This window comes from Protomyctophum bolini, assembly GCF_963924005.1.
Source record: "Protomyctophum bolini genome assembly, chromosome: 14".
NCBI lineage: Eukaryota > Metazoa > Chordata > Actinopteri > Myctophiformes > Myctophidae > Protomyctophum > Protomyctophum bolini.
The window spans coordinates 13,206,341-13,229,019 of record NC_137875.1 but is presented as its reverse complement, the minus strand read 5'-3'; the positions used below and the strand labels follow the sequence as shown (position 1 = coordinate 13,229,019).

At 45.9% G+C, this 22,679-nt stretch overlaps 1 protein-coding gene across 1 annotated transcript in view; it reads left to right on the top strand.

Moving 5' to 3' along the window:
* Positions 1-22,350, top strand: part of lrmda (leucine rich melanocyte differentiation associated) — a 287,041-nt gene extending 264,691 nt beyond the window's left edge. The window contains exon 7 of the mRNA XM_080781604.1: positions 18,932-22,350. Within this exon, the coding sequence (XP_080637730.1) occupies positions 18,932-19,011 (80 nt within the window). The 3' untranslated portion in view covers positions 19,012-22,350. The remainder of the gene's footprint in view (positions 1-18,931) is intronic.
* The last annotated feature ends 329 nt before the right edge of the window (positions 22,351-22,679 follow it).

The following is a 22,679-nucleotide window of genomic DNA, read 5'->3' as shown; positions in this document are numbered from 1 at the left end:
TTAATTCCCATGCCCCGAGATGACATGCGGACCCTATTAGGATTGAAATCTCATACCCCACCCCCCCCCCCCCTCTCTCCTCGTACCTCAGCTGTGGCTCAGCCAAGCAGCCAAGCGGATAATACGCTGTGAGCTCTGAAACATGTACCATTATAATTAGCTTTGTCAGGTCCTAGCCCCCCCGACAACCCGGCATGCAGATAATATGATGATACGTCTTCATAACGGGCTGACCTTACATGCTCAATATTTCTCCCCCTTATGAAGATTACATGTCAATAAAGTAATTGAGTCCCGGAGTGTGTGGCAAGTGAAGATTTAGGTTATTGGACTTTTCGGGGGGCAGTGATGTACGAGCGTTATTATTCCTCCTGTCAGGAGACGTGCCATAGGGGGGAGGGGGGGGCAGTCCGAGGGGTGTTGGGGGGGGGGGGGGGGGGGGGGGGGGGAGTTGAGGAAGAGTGATTGAGGAAAAAGGGGGCATATAGTATATAACGAAGTGCAGAGCGAAACGTTGCTCTTGCTGGACAGAAACCTCATATCATGAGCAAAGCATGAGGTCAGCCCGTTGCTCTCCCCAGGTTGGCAGAGGAGGGAGTGTAGCACGGTTACAAAAATCGTGGGATAAAAGTTTTGAAACCTCATGTCTCCACAATATAGAAACGTATTTATTTTATTTTATTGTTTTTGTAATGTAATGCCCTATACTTAGCAGATCTACAAGTTATAGTGGTTAAATGTGTCTTTTTATATAAATATTGAACCAATGAAAAAAGAGCTTGTGACTAAATAATAACTATTGGATCCATTGGAAAAACAGGTTGTGTTTTTTTTGCCCATTTTCTGAAAAGTAACAGTTTTGGACATATACAGTACAAGATTTCTACCAGAGGGAGAGAGAGAGAGAGGGGGAGAGAGATGGTGGAAATGAAGAGGAGAAGAAGGAATGGGGGGGGTGGCAGGCGGGATCATTCCTAAGGGGGAGGGACAGATCCTCCGTTAATCATCTCCTCATCCCTTCATCTCACTGTCCCCTCCCTCCCTCGCTCGCTCACTCCCTCCCTCGCTCCCTCGCTCGCTCCCTCGCTCCCTCCCTCCCTCGCTCCCTCCCTCGCTCGCTCGCTCGCTCCCTCCCTCCCTCCCTCCCTCCCTCCCTCCCTCCCTCCCTCCCTCCCTCGCTCGCTCCCTCCCTCCCTCCCTCGCTCCCTCCCTCCCTCCCTCACTCACTGCATATGAAGGAGGGATGTGTCATATTAATTAAGAGAAGTAGCATTTGGAGTCGAGTCATCTGTCTGAACTGGCACACAGGGAGCGAGCGTTGGGGTTTGAAATATTCCGCACAACACAACCCTATTATCACCTCTGCCTCGCGTCTGATTGGCTGCCGTACGACGTGGGATCATCGCTTTTGATTCTGTCGCCGCTTTTGACACGGCGGCGCGTGATGTCATGCGAGTGTTATATAGCTCCGAAGACTGTTATGTTGGGGCGATTTTATCGTGAATTTATTTTCTCCTTTTTTTTGTATTTTTTATAATGCATGAGCAGGTGTTTGAATGTGTCCGCCTGAACGATCAGGATTTGTCCCCTCTTCACTATAGCAATTGAGAGGTTTTTTCCACAGTCACAGAATTAACCCATTTTGGGCGGGAACCCCTTTTGGTGTTGGTATTATGTTATGCTTTAGCTATTGAAAAATAGCAGATCTACAAGCTCATAGCGCACCACCGTGTGGCGCGCTACGAGCTTGTAGCTCTGCTATTTTAGAAAAATCAAAGAACGACTGACATAGAAACATATAGCTTTTTCAGAAAACTGTCAGGATGTAGAACCAAAAATGGGTTAAACCTGTCTTTTTTTTGGTTCCCATCCCTCGCTCCGTGCGGTTGGTGAACCCCGGTGACAAATTTTCCCTAAAACGCCATAATGTCACGTTGCCGTTCGGCCCGTAATTATTGGACCGTGAGTGAGCGCTGCAGACAGAGGAAATGGGATGTGAAAATGAGAGTGTGCTCCGACTGACGCCTAGACAGTGAAGGTTGAGAGTGTGCTCCGACTGACGCCTAGACAGTGAAGGTTGAGAGTGTGCTCCGACTGACGCCTAGACAGTGAAGGTTGGACACACACACTCAACGACAGTGGTGGAAAAAAGAACTCCTTTTTTTTTTACTTAAATAAAAGTATAGGAATACTGCAGTATAGAAATACGCACACGTACATTATGAGGTATTGGCATCAAAATGTACTTAACCCATTTTGACCTGAGATCAGATTCTAAAAATGTCTTCTACATCCTGACAGTTTTCTGAAAAAGCTATGTTTCTATGTCAGTCGTTCTCGAGACCCTTTTCACCCCAGCGACTTCAAATTCGACACACACAAATTCAAATGATTGTAGTGGAGTATAAGTATAATACATATTTGCCTCTGACATTGTATAGTGGAGTAGAAGTAAGTAAGTAGTGGAAATTGGAAACACTCAAGTGCTTCAGTACTTAAGTAAATGCACTTACAGTAGTTACTTTCCAACACTACTCAATGGACGGACACGAGAGAGAGGGCGAGTTTGAGACGAGCGGACACAGAGAGAGAGGGACAGAGCAAGCGTTAAAGGATATTTTAGCCGTCTGCATCCTTTGGGATTTGGACTTGGAGATTGATATCTTCCAGTCAGATGGAACCCTGATGTGAGTGATCCCGCTGCACCCTCCATCATTGTGACACGTATACGCTGCTCAGGGCTAACGCTCATCCGTGGTGATGGGGCATGGCGCACCTAGCCCCCCCCACTGGCGCCACGAGGGCCCTGGCAAACCTGTCCACCTTCCACTAGCGCCCTCTCTCTCTCTATGTCTCTTCCATGCATCGCCTTGTTCTTTTATCCCATTAACACTGGGAAAGCATCCGTGTCATTTTTTGATTTTAGCATAGGCTATTCAAGAATAGCAGACCTATAAGCTCACAGCGCATCCCTTCGTGCCGTGCTGTGAGCTTGTATATCTGCTAAATATTTTTAGCTTTGTTTTTGGCTTTTCTGCCTTTATTGATTGATACAGGAAAGAGGGAGAGAGAGACAGGGGGAGACAAGCAGCAAAGATCGTCATGAATGGGACTGGAACGCGTGACGCGCTGTCAGGCCAGAGCCTATGTGCAGGCATGTGCCTGGACCACTAGGCCAGCGGGCGGCCCGGGTATATCTGCCATATTTTAACATAATTTTTTTTTTATACAAATACAACATCTAGAAAGTGTGAGAACTGCATGATTTCGAAAAAGGCGTTTGGTAGAATCGTAAAAAAACTTCAGGTCTCGACGGGTTATTTCCACCGCCCCTTCTCCCCTGTTTTCTGTCAGTGTTGTCATGTCCAATCACTGTTCGACCGGGCCGGGGCCAGTCAGTCGGGCAGGGGAGCCCCCCAGGTAGGGACCTGCCTAACAGGCGTCAGGATGGGCACTGAAATGACACTAATAATGGGGTCCCAGTGTGGTCCAGACAGGTCCAGTCAGTTAACAGACACCGAGGATGTGGAGTAATAAGTGTTTGGTGTGTCTGCAGGCAGCTAGGGGAAGGAAGTGTGAGGGAGCCCGTCCACCCCCATCCCCTCCCGTCCACCCCTCTTTCGTCAGGCAGGTGCAGCCAGCCGGGGAGTTGGCAGCACTTTGGCAGACGTCGGATTACTATTGATAAGTGTCAACGGTGGAGGTTTGCAGCACTGTGTGTGTGTGTGTGTGTGTGTGTGTGTGTGTGTGTGTGTGTGTGTGTGTGTTAACTGAGTGGTCAAGGTATAGATAGTATATATATATATATATGAGCACTCTCCTTGATGTCTGGCTTTAAACCAGACTGAACTATAATACCTGACACAATGTGTTGTGTGTAATGAAGACATACATCATCGTATTTGTTATCTGCATGATAATGACACTTGGCCGTACTACATCATCAAACAAATGTATCAAACACGTAAAGCTAAAAACGAGCTTGTAGATCTGCTACTTTAGCCATTTATTTTATTTAAACCGTCAAGATGGATACGAGATCTCCATACATGGACCATAAAGGGACACAGACAGGTACAACAACAGGTAATCTGACAACGGGTACAAGGGTATTGCATAACTAGGTGGGGCAAGGGCATGCATTAACACATTCTGGGCGGGAACCCCTTTTGGTGTTTTAAGCATTGTGTTATACTTTAGCTATTGAAAAATAGCAGATCTACAAGCTCATAGCGCTACGAGCTTGTAGGTCTGCTTATTTTGAAAAATCCTGAAAATGTGGCGCAAATCTTTGAATATATTCTTTCAGAGCGAGCGTTTTGAACTCAAATCTTTGCTTCTGGGTGGTCACTGGAACAACATATTTTGAGAGGGGGGGGGGGGGGGGTCAGTGGCCAAATACAGATAATTCTGGAGGTCCTTGACATGAAAAAGGTTGAGCACCACTGACATAGAAACATGGGTATCAGAGAAAAACGATCGTAGTCGGGATCGGTCCTAAAAACTCCTGTGGCAGTTCCTGTGGTGGCCATGTCTGTATCTGATGGAGATTACCCCTGACGGGCAGTTAGGTGGCATTTTGTGCACTGATGCTTGAAGTCCATTGTTGTGTGTGGGTTGGGTTGGCTTCAGTTAACATGGCAATTAGCAAGTGACATTGTTTTAAAGCCAGCAGAACACTGTTATTGTCACGTCATTCAGCTGTCTCAAAGCAATTCATGTGTTCCTTTCTTCACAATGAATGGTTTGATCTACAGTATACTATGCTTGTGCAACTGGACACATTTTCACTGCCTTTGAAATCCATTTAACCTCATTCTGGGGCAAACATGTGGTCTTGTAGATCAGCTATTTTCGGAGAGTAAAAACCAAAGGGACCCTAGTATAAAGCACTCGCCCAACCCAACAGTTATTCTAACCCCTCACATGAACCCCCTCTCATTAACTCTTTAAACAAAGAAGACTCAGTTTTGCTGGACACTGCCACAGAGCAAAAGACCAGGTCATATGGGATATTCTTCTGTCCGTCAAGAGGAACAAGACCTCTCACATTTCCAGATGTTCTGAGTTGGGACACAGGTCTGACTGTGAATGAACTTGGTGTGGCGATGAGCAACAGAGACCAGTGGAAGCAGCTTGTGTCGCAGATCTCGAGGGTACTCGAATGATGATGATATCTCTCTGAGACTGCAGAGACTAAATATACTGACAATTTCGTCAACAAATAAAAACTGGACTAAAATGTTAGGAAGGGACTATAGTGGACAAGAGATCCAGTACGATCCAGAGATCCAGCATGCGTTGAGTGCTTGTAGATCGGCTATTTTCAGCAAGTGAAAAAGAAACATCACGATGGCATCAAGGCACCGCCAAAATAAATTTTGTTCGACTAAATCAACTGTAGATTTAGTCGACTAAAATCTTATGATATAACACAAAAATGTGACTAAAACAACAATGAAAACTATTCAAGAGACTGTGACTAAAACTAAAATCGAATTGCTGCCAAAAACGCGTCTAAAGCGTAATTGTCTAATTGATGATACTCCATCGCATGTTGAAGATCCCGCAGAGATCAGTTCCAGCTGCTCCGTGGATTATAAATCAGGCTTAACCTTGATATTAGAGCCTTGTAGATCATGTACAGTATGTACAGTATTATGTGCAGCACCTCTCCCTGATGTCGTACCATTGTCCTTTGTAGTCGCGTCTCTCCGCTCACGGGTGGCTCTCCCCTTTGAACACTTTTATGCGGCTGTAATTGACCTTACAAAGGGGTTCATTATGCAGTCCCTTTCATGCTGTTTTGACTGATAATTATTATTTAATGTGTTCGGATGGAGAGCATCATTAATTCATCCCTTCCTCCAATGTCAAAGAGATGAGCGGTGAAGTTATCACTCTCTGGTGATTAATATAATGCTCTTTTGTTATTGAATCCTGTCCCAGTGATTTAAACTTTCATCGAGACGCTCGCTGCCCGTACTCTTATTAACGCTCGCCATTACCCCAACGCAGCCCACCCGCTAATTGCGTTTTCTTTCTTCTTTACATTTTTTTTTAACCCCCCCCCCCCCCCACCCCTTTGGTTGGAGGTTTGAATGACTTATCGGCACTTTCCTTTTAATTAGAAATCCCGTGCATGCGTAATGAGAAGAATGCGATCGATCAGTGTCAGTGTGTGCGTGTGTCTGTGCACGGCGTGATTTGTGGTGTTGATGTGTTGACGGAGAAAATGAGTGCTCGTGATTAGCGGCGGTGTCATTAGCCGGGTCGCACAGCCTTCAAGGGTATACAGCCGGTGGTGTTCACGTCTTCCTGATGTCTCCAGCAGAACAACCAACCCACTTGTCCCAGCGGTGGTGCTGATGGGACACTTTTGGTACTGTATGTCCTCGTATATCTTTTGCCGTCAGGCAGAAACCTCATAATTATCTCCATGTTTCAAATGTGCATGTTTGGGTTTTTTTTCAGTACCGCGTCGGTATACGATCTACCTGAGTTTGCAGATCGGCTGTTTTCTGTGGATTTTTATAAATATTGAACCATCGAAAATCATTTACAAGAGCTGGTGTGATTCGACAATATACATGCATAGTAGATATATACAGTATATAGACTACTATAGTGGATGCATTGTTCCAACGAAAAGTAACAGTTTTGGACATACAATGATTCCCACCGACAGCGACGATGTGTGTGCGTGCGTGTGCATGTGCATGTGTGTGTGCGTGTGCGTGTGTGCGTGCGCGTGTGTGTTGTCAGTCCAGTGGTACATGGACTACTAGCCTATACAGTACATGATAGTGTGTGCCTTGAGAATGGAGCTGCAAGAGGATTAGCACTGTGTAAACTGGCTGAACATCCACCCCCCCCACCCTCTTATCTCCAGACACCAGAGCTACAGTAACCAGTGTTCTCTCTTGGCTATACGTGGAATAAATGTCAGTGAAATTAATTTCGCCCGTTTTTCATTAGGCCCCCGCACGCGCGACCGTAATCTCTCTCTCTTCAGTCAAAATTTATGTCCTCCCCAGAATTCAATTTCCTTCCCCTCTTCCTCATAAGTTGGGAAGTACAAAGACTGATAGGCATTTATCAGGTTATAACTCCTAATGCACCCATCAATGAATAATGCCATTCTTAATTTACGGTGTTTGGTCCCCGCGGTTATCGAGTCAACTGACAATGTCAGAGAGGAGCCCAAAGCCGCCGTGGCGTGTAGAGCTACACTCAAAATATAATAAGGAGACACTGTGTTTTAAACACCATGTGATGCTGTTAACACACTCTGTGTGTTTGTACTCACTCTATCAGTAATGACCTTAATGTTAATGCCATATACACTCAGCAGCACTCAGTCTGCCACGTACGTTAAAAGGATAATGTGTTATTATAGTTGCCTGGTGAGGAAAATCATGTGGAAAAAATCTACCAGGTTATTGATCAGCACTGTTTGAGCCTCGACCTTATAGCAACCACCTCATGACAACAGCATCAGCCCAGGGCAACGGCTAAATCTCTCAACTTTCACTCGCACACTACTCACTCACTCTCACACACACACACACACACACACACACACACACACACACACACACACACACACACACACCCTTTGTTCTTGGCCTTCCCCGCACCTTTCCATCCGAGTCGTGCACGGTGAGCGCGCCGCTCCCTCGTCTCCGTCTCTCCTTTTAGTCTCTCAGCTCTTGGACTCTTCCCCGGCCCCAATAACTATAATTTCTAGCATGAATAAAAGTCCACGCCTTGGCTATAAAGTCAGAGCAAACTGTCAGCGAAAAGCTCACCGTATACTGACAACGAAACCGCAACATCCATCACGCTGGGCGAATAAAAACGCTGAAGAACGCTCCACCGGGACGAGCGCGGGGGTGGGGTGGGTGGGTGGAGGGGGGGGTGATGATGAAAGCGCGTATATAATACGTCTGACAAGCAACGTGGCCGTTCTGAGCGCTTTGACAGGCTAACCGGCTCACTGACGGACTGGCGGCTGGCCCTGCATGGCGTGCACAACGCGCCAGGTGCGTAACGGAAAGTCTGACATCACGTCGTCAGAGCTCTCTCTCTCTCTCTCTCTCTCTCTCCGTCCGGTGTCAGTTTAACGTCTAATCGATGCTCCGCCGTACGCGCCGTGCGACGCCGCCATGCGGCGGACGTACAAATCTTGGGCCCAAGAAGCAAAACAGGAGGTGAGCTCACTCACTCACTCACTCACGCAGTCTCTCTCTCTCTCTCTCTCTCTCTCTCCAAGGTTTGATGAATAGCCATGTCATTTAGAGAGCCTTGTTAAGTCAAAACCCGTTATGCAAATTATAATCAATTGCGGCGACGGGTAGATGAGGCCGGCGCGCTCTACTCTCAATCCGTCAGCGGAGCCTGACAGTGCAATATGTATCCGGGATGTGTTTAGAATAGAAGGGGGGAGCCTTTTATATATTATGCTTGTAAATAATCGCAGCGGCTAATCGACGCTACAAGTCATGCTGTATTACCGGCCCTGCGTGGCCCTGCAGTCTGCACTCCACTCTTGGCCGTGGAGAGAGAAGTGGAGTTCTTGTGGTTTTCGTGTTCGGGTCGAAAAAACCCCTCCCCATCTGTCTCCCCCCCCCCCCCCTCCTCCCCTCCCTCCACCTTCCTTGGCCTGCTCCCCAGTCTCGGGCCCGGGTGAAAAATGGGGCACATTTCCCTGATAGCCCCTTGCGCTGTGGATGTGGGGAGTATAAATGGCTAATGAATTACAGATGAACATTGACGCAAATTAATCTTCCTGATGTCCCAGGGTTATGTGGCAGCCATTTAAAAGTTTAATCAATACGCTGGAGTTGAGAACATGCAGGCGCTGCAGTTGTCTTGGACCGCAGTAAACAGCCGAGGGGGGGATGGGGGGGGACCCGAGCAAGCCAGCCGCGCATACATCATAATGACAGCTATTTATGTTTAATGGACTAAATATTTTTTATTGGGAGAGGACAAATGTCACTTTAACTCTCCCGAGTTATGCGCAAACGCTCGCGTGTCTTAACCCCCCCCCCGAGAGAGAGAGGCGGATGACACCTCAAATGTTAAGGCGGAGAACTACTGCTGAGGATAGAGCAGGAATATATTCAGTTTGAAGCTGTCCCATTAAGCCTCCACTCGTTACTGTCACGGGAAATAGACGTTTGCGAGGAGGATTTTTTCCCTTTCTGAGGTATAGTGTTCGTATTAGTGCCCTCGTTACACACACTCCACTGTACCGTGGAGGACCCCGCCCGTCTCGCCCTCTCTGTCTCTGTTTGTCTCCTTCCATTGAACGCACCCACGGACGGACGCACGCGCACACGCACGGACGGCCGCACACGCACAGACACGGACGCACGCACGCAGACACAGACGGGCCTTGTTTGATTTAATAACTGACAGAAGTGACATAATCCAGGCTGTATATGTTTAATAACCTTCAGTATGACTAAGCGCTCTGTGTGCGCTGGGAGGAAGCGGCCGTCCCATGCATATTCATTCCCCCGTTAAGTAAAAGTGACTGATATGTTGTTTTGGCCCATTCTTTAGTCTGGAAATATTTCAAGAGAGAGAAAGAGAGAAAGACGACCTTTTTGCCGTCAGGATGTTCCCCCGAGAAATAGGGTCAGCAAGAGATGCAGTCCTGAACGCAAATGCACGCGCGCGCACACACACACACACACACACACACACACACACACACTCAAACACTTTGTGTTGCCCGTCGTCCTGTGTGCGTTGCAGGCTGGCTAGAGGTGCAGGCTGGCTAGTGTTGCTTTATGTCCGGTTGGGGGGAGGTCATCCATCCACGGGCCTCCCTGTAGAGAGGAGGAGGAGGAGGAGGAGGGGGGGGGGGGGAGGAGGGGGAGGAGGGGAAGGAGCAGGCGACGTTGGGGCTGGACTGATAAAAGGACAGCCCTGAGATGGATGGCACTCCACAATAATAGGCCAGGCTCACCGCAGCCCCATAAGTCACTTATTCTTGACCTTTTTCCCATTTCAAGGACCCCTCTTCAGCTTGATATTCTTTAGGCCAGCCCATTCTCTAACCTTTTTCTGGATCTTTTTAAGTGTTCACGACGACCTCTACCGCTCTGACCACTTAACACGGCTGTCCTGCTGGGTGGGCCGTGTGCGTTGTCCGAGCACGTTTTATTTTGACAATCGATCGTTTTCCGGCTTGGATCAATGGAACAGACGCAGTAGTGAGTTTACAAATTTTTTTGTTATCATAATCCTTAATTTTTACAATTTTTTACTAATCTGTCATGACCCACGGAATATTTAAAACATTAGATGGATGGGGTCCACAATAATAGGCCAAGACCGCCCAGGTGCCCACTCATCCAGGTGCCCACTGCCCACTCATCCAGGTGCCCACTCATCCAGGTGCCCACTGCCCACTCATCCAGGTGCCCACTGCCCACTCATCCAGGTGCCCACTGCCCACTCATCCAGGTGCCCACTCATCCAGGTGCCCACTGCCCACTGGTCCAGGTGCCCACATGTCTCTATATGTTCCCAGTTGTGCGTGCGTGCGTGCGGAGTGAAAAGGGGAGGGGCCAGTGAATGTGGAAAAAGTGATGCCAATTGCAGCTTCTCTGCATGGTAAAATGTTGCGCAATTACATAGTATGGCATATGCAAATTGTACGGTAAATATGCAAGTTATTTGCATATTTGTGGGGGGGGGGTCTGGACTGCGGTACAGTACAGGGGGGAGGAGACGGTTAAAGGAGAGGGGGGGCATGGATGAGAGGGAAGAATCTTCCCTAGAATAGATAACCTTGATGTTAAATGCTACATCCATCGGATATGTCTTTCCTTGACATATTGATGGCCCTTGAAAAGAGTCAGGCTGATTGTATGCAGGGAGCAATCATTAAACCCCCCCCCCCCTCTCTCTCTCTCCCTGTATTCCTCCGTTGATTAAAAGGACAGCTAGTTTTTTTTAAGAGGCTGTCATGTTTATTATGTCTCCATATATAGTTTTTTCATCCCTGTTGCTCTATGCTTATCCTTCACTATATTTACAATATGACAAACGGAAGACACAGCTCGCTAAAACTTCATAAATATCCACCAGTCCCGCCTCTGTTAGATGTTATTCCGAGTTTTTGTTTCTTCTTCAAAAACCCATTATTTAGTTAAAAAAATCACACTCTCATGAAAGTTGTTTTTTGTATGTCACGCGGGGTCCATAGACTTGGCTGCTACATGGCGAGGTGGCAGCCAAGAATATGGTTCTGTTTCAATTCACTGTTTCTTGTGAAGCTTTTTCCACAATGGTTACAGTTGTACTCTTTCTCACGATTTACATCATAAATGCCCTAAACAAACATTAAAGTCCACAGACTTGGCTGGCAAACGATAGCTGACAAAATGAAATTATATTCTTCTTTATAAACCTTTTAGGCCTAAACAGTGGGCCTAAAAGTAATGTTGAGTGGTAACGTTCTCATCATCATCATCATCATGATAATAGCCACCACTCACGTCACACAAGATTTAATGTTGTAACATGCAGTGAAAAGCACTGCAGTGCGTCTACTGAAGACTCAATTATTGAAATCCCCGACACGGAATAGACTTGGACCAACCATGGTGTATTGATGTCTGTATACATGAGCCAGTATACAGTGGATAGACTTGGACCAACCATGGTGCATTGATGTCTGTATACAAGAGCCAGTATACAGTGGATAGACCATGGTGCATTGATGCCTGTATACAGCCAGTATACAGTGAATAGACTTGGACCATGGTGCATTAATGCATGTATACAGTGAATAGACTTGGACCATGGTGCATTAATGCATGTATACAGTGAATAGACTTGGACCATGGTGCATTGATGCCTGTATACAGTGAATAGACTTGGACCATGGTGCATTAATGCATGTATACAGTGAATAGACTTGGACCATGGTGCATTAATGCATGTATACAGTGAATAGACTTGGACCATGGTGCATTAATGCATGTATACAGTGAATAGACTTGGACCATGGTGCATTAATGCATGTATACAGTGAATAGACTTGGACCATGGTGCATTAATGCATGTATACAGTGAATAGACTTGGACCATGGTGCATTAATGCATGTATACAGTAAATAGACTTGGACCATGGTGCATTAATGCATGTATACAGTGAATAGACTTGGACCATGGTGCATTAATGCATGTATACAGTGAATAGACTTGGACCATGGTGCATTGATGCCTGTATACAGCCAGTATACAGTGAATAGACTTGGACCATGGTGCATTGATGCCTGTATACAGCCAGTATACAGTGGATAGACCATGGTGCATTGATGTCTGTATACATGAGCCAGTATACAGTGGATAGACCATGGTGCATTGATGCCTGTATACAGCCAGTATACAGTAAATAGACTTGGACCATGGTGCATTGATGCATGTATACAGTGAATAGACTTGGACCATGGTGCATTGATGCATGTATACAGCCAGTAAATAGACTTGGACCATGGTGCATTAATGCATGTATACAGTGAATAGACTTGGACCATGGTGCATTGATGCATGTATACAGTGAATAGACTTGGACCATGGTGCATTGATGCATGTATACAGCCAGTAAATAGACTTGGACCATGGTGCATTAATGCATGTATACAGTGAATAGACTTGGACCATGGTGCATTAATGCATGTATACAGTGAATAGACTTGGACCATGGTGCATTGATGCATGTATACAGCCAGTAGCCTATAGTGAATAGACTCAGGAGTTAGAGCAGGTCATCAAATGATCCATGGGTCGGCGGTTCGAATCCTGGCTCCTCCTGTCTACATGTCAAAGTGTTCTTGGGAAAGACACTGAACCCCAAATTGCTCCCGATGTGCTGGTTGGCTTCCGCTGCAATCTGGTGTATGAATGTGCGTGTGAATGGGTGAATGTGATGCACAATCCATTTAAAGCGCCTTGGATAAAGGCGCTATACAGTATAAATGCACCATTTACCATTTGTATAGCAGTGAATAGACTCTCCAGTTATTCTTCAGAATAGGTAGGATTTAATGAATGCATTTTAAAACGTATAGCACATTTGGAATAGACACATACGGCACTTTAGGACTATACTGTAGGTCTGTGTGTTTCTGCTCATATTATTATACCATGCATTTAGGACTATAGGTCTGTGTGTTTCATTTTGTATGTCCGTGGCAAAGATATAGTAACACTACGAAGAAAATAATAATAATACAGAGGTACAAGGTTTCTGGCCGACAGCAGCGTGCGTTTCTAAGTGCTGATGGGGTGCAGTGTGAGAGCACACAGTGTGCATTGTGCAGCAGCTATAGCCTGGTCCCCACTGAGGCAGAGTGCTCTATCAATCCCCCGTAGAGAGAGCACATGCTCTGGGTAATCAGCTCTGAAAGCACCAGACTCAACACCGCCGCACTACAGCGGGGGTAAAAGATACGCCATGGCGGAACCGTACAACACGCTTTTAACCCACTAAGACCGGGGGAAACGTGTCCCTTTAGATCTGAACCACGCACTTTAACCGTCATTTTATACACTGGCTATTCACAAATAGCAGATACGCAAGCTCATATAGCGTGGCAACGAAGTGACGCGCTATGAGCTTGTATAGATCTGCTATTTTTGAAAAATCATGAAAATGGGTGCAAATCTTTGCGTGTGTATGTATATATTTTTTAAAGCAAACATTAACTCAAATCTTTGCTTCTGGGGGTCCCTGGAACAACAGATTTTGAGATGGGGCGGTCGGCGGCCAAATACATACATATAGGCTACGATTTTGGGGGTCCTTGACATGAGAAGGTTTGAGCACAGCCGATATAGCAACATACATTTTTAAGAATTTTAAGAAAGCCATCTTTAAGAATGGACCTCCGGTCTAAATGCATTAATAAAGACAGGAGAGGGGGGTGGGGCGGGGGGCGGGGCCTCTCCTTTTAAGAGCCAACAAGGTGCTGCGTGACATTATGCACTACAACGGCCTGATTGTTCCTCTGCCAGCGCATGATGGAAACATTAGCCTCCAGATCACAGTTTTTTTTGTTTTTTAATCTGTCACATTAATGGCTGCTCTCGCTGCTTCCAGGGGCACTTTGTGTAATGTAGTGCGTGCGTGCGTGCGTGCTAGTGTTACTTTACGTGCTATACTTGTGAGGGCCAAATGTCGCCACCAGAACAGCAGGATTGGAGAAACAGACATTTGGGGAGGTAGGTTTACAATTAGGAAAAGGTCCAGGTTGGAGGTTATGGTTGTATAGGATTAGACATTTCGAGGTCATGGGTTTAGGGGTTATGCTGGAATTATGCCTGATTTAAAGCACGCCAAAGTCACACGCCGAAAATAGAAGATTTACAAACTCGACCTGTTGTGAGCATGTGGATCTTCTACCGTCTGCTTTTAGTTTGGGCGTTAAATATGGCCCAAAACAATATTGTCAAGATGGCGTTCATAAGAGATCGCCGTCCTAAAATGTAGACGACCGTACTAGTTTAGTAAGACAAGTGCGGTGTGTGTGTGTGTGTGTGTGTGTGTGTGTGTGCGTGTGTGTGTGCGTTCTCCCGGGTGTGTGTTGATGCGTGGTGTCGGTCGGCACACAGAGGATCTCCAGACTATAGCAGAGTTTGACACTGTACCATTTGTTATTAAAGTATCACTTCATCAAGCTCAGGCCCCGCAGGCCCTTCTCGGTCGGCCTCACGAGGTGTTATGCAAGAGAGAGAGAGCTTGGCTATGCACTTTTAGTTAGTTACCCCCCCCCCCCCCCCTCACACACACACACACTGCACACACTGCACACTCACACACACACACACACACTCCCCCGCCCGCATGCCCGTTCGCCCTGCCTCATCTTTCTCCTCTCTTCTCCTCTAATAAAAGTGTGAGCTCCGGCTGTGATGGGAGCTCAGTACTGTGGAATGTGCAGGGCGTTAGCTGGGTGTGTGGAGCTCCGAGGCTGCTTAGAAAGCCCTAATTTATGCTCCGTGGAACGCTGGCGTCACCCGCCGACGAGAGCCCTGGCTGCGACGCGTCGTCAGCTCCAGCATCAGGTCTCGTCGGCGGAGTAGCTTATAGGCCTCGCCGACTTACACTTACACACTTTACCTCTCCTCCACCCCGCTGTGGGACCCAGAATCAACCCTCCTCTTTCCTTTATTCCCACCATTGTTCACAGGCGCCCCCTCGACACTTTTCTTTATTTTATTTCATTTTTGTCAGTGTGGTAGAATTACAGGGAAAGGCGCGTTGTCCAGAAGTTGCTGATTGGTGCTGTAGCATTCTCAGAACGTGTTGCCCCATCCAATCCAAGTCCCCCAACCCCCCCTCCTCCTCCTCCACCCCACCACCCCCCCCTCGGGACAGTGGTGGTGAGCTCAGCAGAGTGTGAAGTCTCGAGGGAGGGCCCGCTCGCCGAGCTTTCGGTGCCTTCGTCTGTGAAGGTTATCTCTGAAAGCCCTACAAATGCGTCCCCTCCAGGTAATGTCCTATAGGCGTCTTGGTTCTTGCTATATCGCGGTAGGTAATCTCTTAAGGGCCCCACTCGCCGAGTGAGTGAGTGAGCATCTCTTGCGGGGGGAAAGCTGTGAATAATGTGCGAGTGAGAGAGAGAGAGAGAGAGAGCGGTGCCCACGGTTGCCTCCTGTGATCCGAGCGCTGTGAGACGCATCGAGTCCTGTGGTGTCGAGACCGAGTCTCCAGCCGTGGCACCTATACCCCTAGGCCAAGCACGGCAGCTGGAATTCATTCTCCCCCTTCCTCCTCCTCCTCCTCTCTGCCAGGGACAATCCCATGCATGTTCAGACACACACACACACGGGCACGCACACGCCAGGGGAAAGCAGGCAGCCTGTGCAGCGGGCCGGGGATTTGATCAGAGGTGACAGCTCCTCACACTTGAGTGTTTGGATCACCTCAAGTAGCCGGGCTGTGAGGGGAAATGAGCGCTGCTCCACTACAAAGTCCAGATTTAGATTGACTGAGCTTGTCCCCAGGCCTGTGGGCTGATGCTGCTGCTGGTTGCTGTACTCATGCCTACCATCTGACAGAACACCCACTACTGCTCCGAGCGACACGCGTGTGTGCGTGTGTGCGTGTGTGCGTGTGTGTGTGTGTGTGTGTGTGTGTGTGTGTGTGTGCATGTCTCAGAGGAGGCAACTTTGAACACAGAGCGAGAGAGGGTGGGAGAGAGAGCCATGTGTCACGTTTGGTTAGAATTGAGGGTGGCATCAGAATATGCTTGGCACTAATATGGCACCAGTATCTCTGTCCCTGTCTCTGCTTTCTGTCACTTGGTTGCCATTCCTCGGCCCGTCACTCCTCGCCCTGACAATGTCGCTTTGGATTATGTGATTGGAGGGAAGGGGGTATAGGCGCCCTCTCAGAGCACACCTCAACCCCCCCCCCCCTCCCCCTCCCCTTCCGCACCCAGCACTCCTCCCACATCCCCCCCGCCCGCCCCTGCCCTCCGCACATGGCTATAATGCACTTGATGTCTATTTAAAAAAGCTCTGGCGAAAGCCATATCTGTCCCCCCCTGTCAGGGGATCATTGACAGTGCTAATGCCACTTGTCCTTGCCTCATTTGCCGAACGGTGACACTTTAGCTGCAGCACCCGGCCGGCCGCATTCGTCAAAGTGGCACGACGGCGGCGGCGAGTGCTTGCCGGTGACATCAGAGGGAGAGAGTGCTGCAAGCAGAGAGAGAGAGAGAGAGAGAGAGAGAGAGAGAGAGAGAGAGAGAGAGGTGCTGTGGGCAGCTATATCTCCCCTGGACAGCAGGCATGGCTAGTACGAGAATACACTGTCTGTCGGCCATCTTTGCTTTCATCCCGGGAGAGGATGGGTGTGCAGTCAGTGTGGAGCTGTCTGTGGTGTCGCTCGCCTGACGGATCCGCTGTGCATGAACAGCAGACACACACACCTCACTATCCTTCATGATGAACCTATACTGTACATATCGCAGCCGTCGGGCAGAAAGCTCCTATCTCCACAGTACGGAGATACAGTACGATATCAAGTATAGGACATTATAATGTACCAAAAAAACATTTTTCTTACATGAATGCCCTACTTGATCATCGTCACACAAAAGCGTCTCAAAAGTAGCAGATCTACATTTGCGATGCGGTAAATGAGTTTAACTACTTTTACCCCTATATCATCATCACCATCATCCTCATCACCATTATTTCAGCTCGAAGTAGGCCTACAGCCAAGGGGCAGGCCCACATTTTCTCATTTTCATTTCATATTTGAAAATAGAACACCTGCAAGCTCAAGAGCTTGTAAATCTGCATTTTTTCAAAAACATATGTATTATTTCTTACACATATCTTGTATGGCGGTCCCTGGCACAACATATTGTCCACAGGCAAATACATGCTTGTGAACGATTGATTTACATAAATGCAAGGAGTTGAGCCTCATTAATATCCTCATTCAGAATTATGTGTCATACTCAATTATGTATTTCCTTAATTAATGTGACCTTCTACTGGCCTATTATGACCAGTTTATCGAGTTGTCTTGATGCATAATGTAAACAATTGATGTTGAATTAATTAATTTTCATATCGACTCTATACAAGTCAGTGCCCCCTTGTCAGAGGCAAATGGAGTTAACTAACGTCTTGTACAATGTTACACTTTTTATACGTACTTGTTGATATGGTTATATCACAATAACATTCATTATTTCAATGTCAAGGTCAATGCAACGCTGCTGACGGCTAGTATGGATTATTTCAGGAGGCACATCAGATGCACTATAACTGTATGACATTGTGTATATAATTCCTTGTTTAGCTTTAGACTACTGTACATAGAACCATATAACACACACGCACACAGTAATGCGCATACTTGCACATTTAATTCATGCCACTATTGTCGCTGTCTGACATAAACTTATTGACATATTTTATTAATGCTGTTTTGTTGTTTTTTTTTTATAAATGAATGCCCTATTTCACATATTTTAATGTATGATGATGACAGTGGTGTGCAAAAAGTACTGAAAACAGCCAAACTACAAGCCCCACAATGCACCGTGATGTCTATATTTGACAAATAAAATACAATAAAGAATACATAATTGAAAAATGTTTTCTCCTATAGTATATATTGAGATGCCCAGAATATAATGCGATAACAGGTTGAAAGTAGTTAAAGGAGCATTCAGTGATTTGGGTGATTTGGAAAACCCCCAGTCCGCCCCGGTAACAACATGTGCACATGCATGTCATGCACTACAGTGGTGGGAGGGGGACACGCAACAGGCCAACAGCACACACACCAAGGCCCGCCCCTGCTCGATCATGATTGGCGGAAGCCCCCTCTCTATCCTGATTGAATAAAGGCTGGGCCACCTATAGCCAAAAAAGAAACCTACGTTTTTTTGACCCAGGGGTTAAATGGGGACAGAGAGGAACTCCTTATATGGTCAGCACACTCTATAGTATATGGAGGATTATCACAACAAAACAAAAAAAGTGATATTTGAATTATGTCAAATCACTGAATATACCTTTAAGGATGTCTGTTGGATTTATAAGTAAACTATTTCACCAACTATTTCAACTATTTACAACATGCTTGTAACAAATGAATATCTATATTGGATCCTTTGGGACCACAGATCATTTTTCCCATTCCCATGCATTTTCTCATTCCCTGAAAGACATTCTAGGTGTCTACGATTGTACATCTGCAAAACAAATACATTTTTGAAAAATCTTGAAAAGTGTTTGAACCACTGATTTGCATTTGTAGAATTAGCCTCACGTTTTTTTAAATAATTTCAAGTCAGAAAACTAAAAACCATTTTTGTCTTGTCTCCTTCTCTTTCTCTCTCTCTCTTTCTCTCTCTATCTGTCTCTCCATTTGTAGGTGTATTTGCGAAGTGTCGCTACGTCTACTATGGAAAACATTCCGAGGGCAACAGATTCATCCGCAACGATCAGCTCTGAGGAACTGCATCTCTGGGGTGAGGGGTGGGCTGTCTGGACAGAAGGACATGGAGATGGATGGTGACGGACAGAAGGACACACATGGAGATGGATGGTGACGGACAGACGCATTATGGACAAACCTGTTCCGTATTTATGACGTTGCTAGCTCTCTTATCTCAGGGCTGCTCCGCTGGTCCCCCGTCCGTCTCTGAGCAGAAATGAACTATACTTTTACGACTATAGATCTGCACATGGTTTGTAATGCCAGGACCCCCACGACATACAGTACAGTATATGTCTTTTATTGGTTGCTATACAGCGCTCACCTTCGTAAGGTCCTGGGTTCGATGCCGGGCACTGCCAGTGCCAACTCGGCGTATGAGTAGCACGGCTTGTTTTTATTTTAACGGAAGTGTAATGATTGACCTTGACGATCATTTTAATTTGATACACGCAGAGATATCAAACGCATGAGGCGGTTAATAAACACCTAAATATGTGATATCGCTGCGTGTGGGGGGCATTAGAGCCTAACTCGATTATTAATAGATATTTTGGGTTTTTTTCTATTTTTTTGGGTGCTTTCACGGCATGAGAAATAGGAGGCGTCGCATGCGTGAGCAGGGCCATTTATCAACTCGCTCAGTGCGAGCGAGTTGACAGGTCTGCACGGTTACCGGAAACGTTAGATATCACCTTATCAGCCTAACTGTTTACATATCTAGTTACTCACTGTCTGAGGGAAATCATTGAATGTCCCATTCTTTGAGTGCTTTTCTCCGCTTTTTTTTTTTGGTCTTTTGTTTCCTACTCTATCTGTCACTGAGATCTCCTGCACTGACTGACATATGACTGACTGACTGACTGACTGACTGACTGACTGACTCAGTGACTGACTGACTGACAGCCGACTGACTGACTGCTGAGATTTCTGCCCGAACTTGCCGCCAGTTCACACATGGACCAAACCAAGTGTACAAGAGGGAGGGGGGTGCATGACACACTTATGTTTTCCTTGAAATTGAAAATGATGATTAGCAAATAAGAGACAAACCTGATGACATGAGGGTTCACGAAAGCAGGATACCTATATTTAATTTATTTTGTACTGTATATTGACGGGGGGAACAAATTGGAATTTTACTCAATATTGTAGGGCACACGTCATCCAAGAATGCTCTCTGTGTGTGTGTGTGTGTGTGTGTGTGTGTGTGTGTGTGTGTGTGTGTGCGTGCGCGTGCTTGCGTGTGCGCGTGCGTGCGTGTGCCTCTCTTTCTGGTTCATGCTCAGAGCCACAGTCAGGACTGACACTCCTACTGACATGCCTTCGAGCATCAGCAATCCTCCGACTTTAGACACACGCAAGGACATACTCTCTGTCTCTCTCTCTCTCTCTCTTTCATTCACACGTACACGGTACACAAACACATACACACACACGCTCGCTCACGGTGCGACAACCAGAATCAGCCAATCGTCAGCCTTTGCCTTGACAGCCGCGGCGTCCATGATAGATCACCCGTCCCCTACCGCCGCTAATCAAGGGTGAAAGTGTGATGGTCACACACCTGGGGCCTGACGGACAGCCACGCCCCGTCTGTCTGTCTGTCTGTCTGTCTGTCTGTCTGTCTGTCTGTCTGTCTGTCTGTCATTTATTCAACATTCATTTAAAAACCATTGTGATACCAGGGGTTCTCAACGTTTTTGGCTGGGGACCCCTGAAAATGCTTTGGCCATGTCTCTCGACCCCTGCCCCGCCCTCCCCACCACCAATACAAATTAATCGCTATACAATAACCTTAATAATAGAGAAATACATCATAAATAAATTCTGAAACCAGATATAATCATTAAGGAAAGTGTATGCATGCACTATGTGTACTACTGTAAATTCTAAATTTTCATTTTCCAGCCATTCAGTTGAAAAAAATAAAATCATTTGGGGACCTTAAGGGGTTGCGACCCCCAGGTTGAGAACCACTGAGAACCACATTACCCCAGACTTCCCTTAATTAGGAAATTGTAAAAAAAGAACTTGCAGATCTACATTGCTCACAGCGTGTTGTTTGTGACGCAACGCGTTGTGAGCTTGTAGACCAGTATATAGGGCATATATAGATATATATAGGGCTTCACGTGGTTAATGCAGAGGTGCAAAGTAACATAGGTACATCTACTCAAGTGCTGTACTTAAGTACAATATTGATTTACTTTTACTTTACTGGAGTACTTCCAATTTTTAAATACCTTTACTTATTGGCAAATCATTCTCAGATGCAATTATTGTACTTTTATACTCCATTACAATTAGAATAATTTACTTTATTGAGTTAGATTATTATCCATGGTTAACCACTTAAGTCCTATTTTATACTTTGGCTGTTTGAAAATAGTAGAAGCTCACGTGGATCTTTCAAAATATTTTGTATAGATTTTGATCAGGGTATCTATTGAATCAGGGTATTTATACGTAATGAGTATGTTTACTTTTGGTTGTAGGCCTACTTTAAAGGGTAACTTGATAACATTAGCCTATTTTTAATGTAATGTATATGAATAATTGTAGCCCTCATTTCCCTATAACAGCCACTCATGGTGCTGGGGAGTTTCCTTCCAAAAAGACACATCTCTCTGTTCCACTGTTTATGTTGACATTTCCCCTGGCTTAGTACCTTCAACATTGGTTATTTGAAAGGTGTTGTAAGTGATATTTTGATTCATACATTTTCATTCAATAATTTCCCCCCTTTTTTGTTAAGTTAAAGCTTTATATTGTGAATTTCTGATAGTAACCCTGACTAATGTGATTTAGAGGTGTCTTTACATGTTGTTCTCACCGGAGGGTGCCCTACAATTTATTGTGCACTCTATATATTCAGAAACTGCTTCCTGTTCTGTAAACTTCCCTTCCAGGTATGGTTGCTGAGAACAAGCTGTGAACAACTAGCTGGTATGTAATGAAACACCACACAGAATAACCATTTATTGTTTTGTTATGTTATTTGTTTGTTTGAGTCCAGATACTTGATAAAAAAAACAACCAGGGTTGTGAGAATTATGTTTTAAACACACTTTAGTGCAACACTAACATTTATGATCATACGTTTGATGCTAACCACTAAGCTAGCTAGCTAGCTGCTATACCCTTGGTTACTGAAGCAGCAGCATAGCGAAACATAAAAGGGTCATTCTGCTTATTTTGAAGTTCAAAGAGCTCTGGCTGAGCTCCCCCTCCCCTCACAGAAAAACACATCCATGTAAGGGATGAATGTCAACATAAACAGTGGAACAAAACCAACAGCCAGGGATGTGTCTTTCTGCAAGGAAACTCCCCACCAAAAATATATAGAGGCTGATAGAAGGGGGTCATACCTATGTTCCCTCAGCCCTATGTTCCCTCAGAAGGAGCATTGGTCCGAGGTGCGCTGGGGGTCGGGAGAGGGTGGGTGGTTAGCTTTAGGTGTCTGCCCCGGGGGAGGTTAAAAATATTTAGATACCGGTACATTAAAAAATAATAGGATAAATGTTACCTAGTTTCCCTTTAAGTATATTTTGATGCCATTACTTTTGTAGTTTTAATAAAGTAAGTTTTGAATACCAGACTTTTACTTGTAACAGGGTAGTTCTATTGATACTTTTGATAGTAAATTAATTTAGTACTTCTTACACCACTGGTTAATGTGATA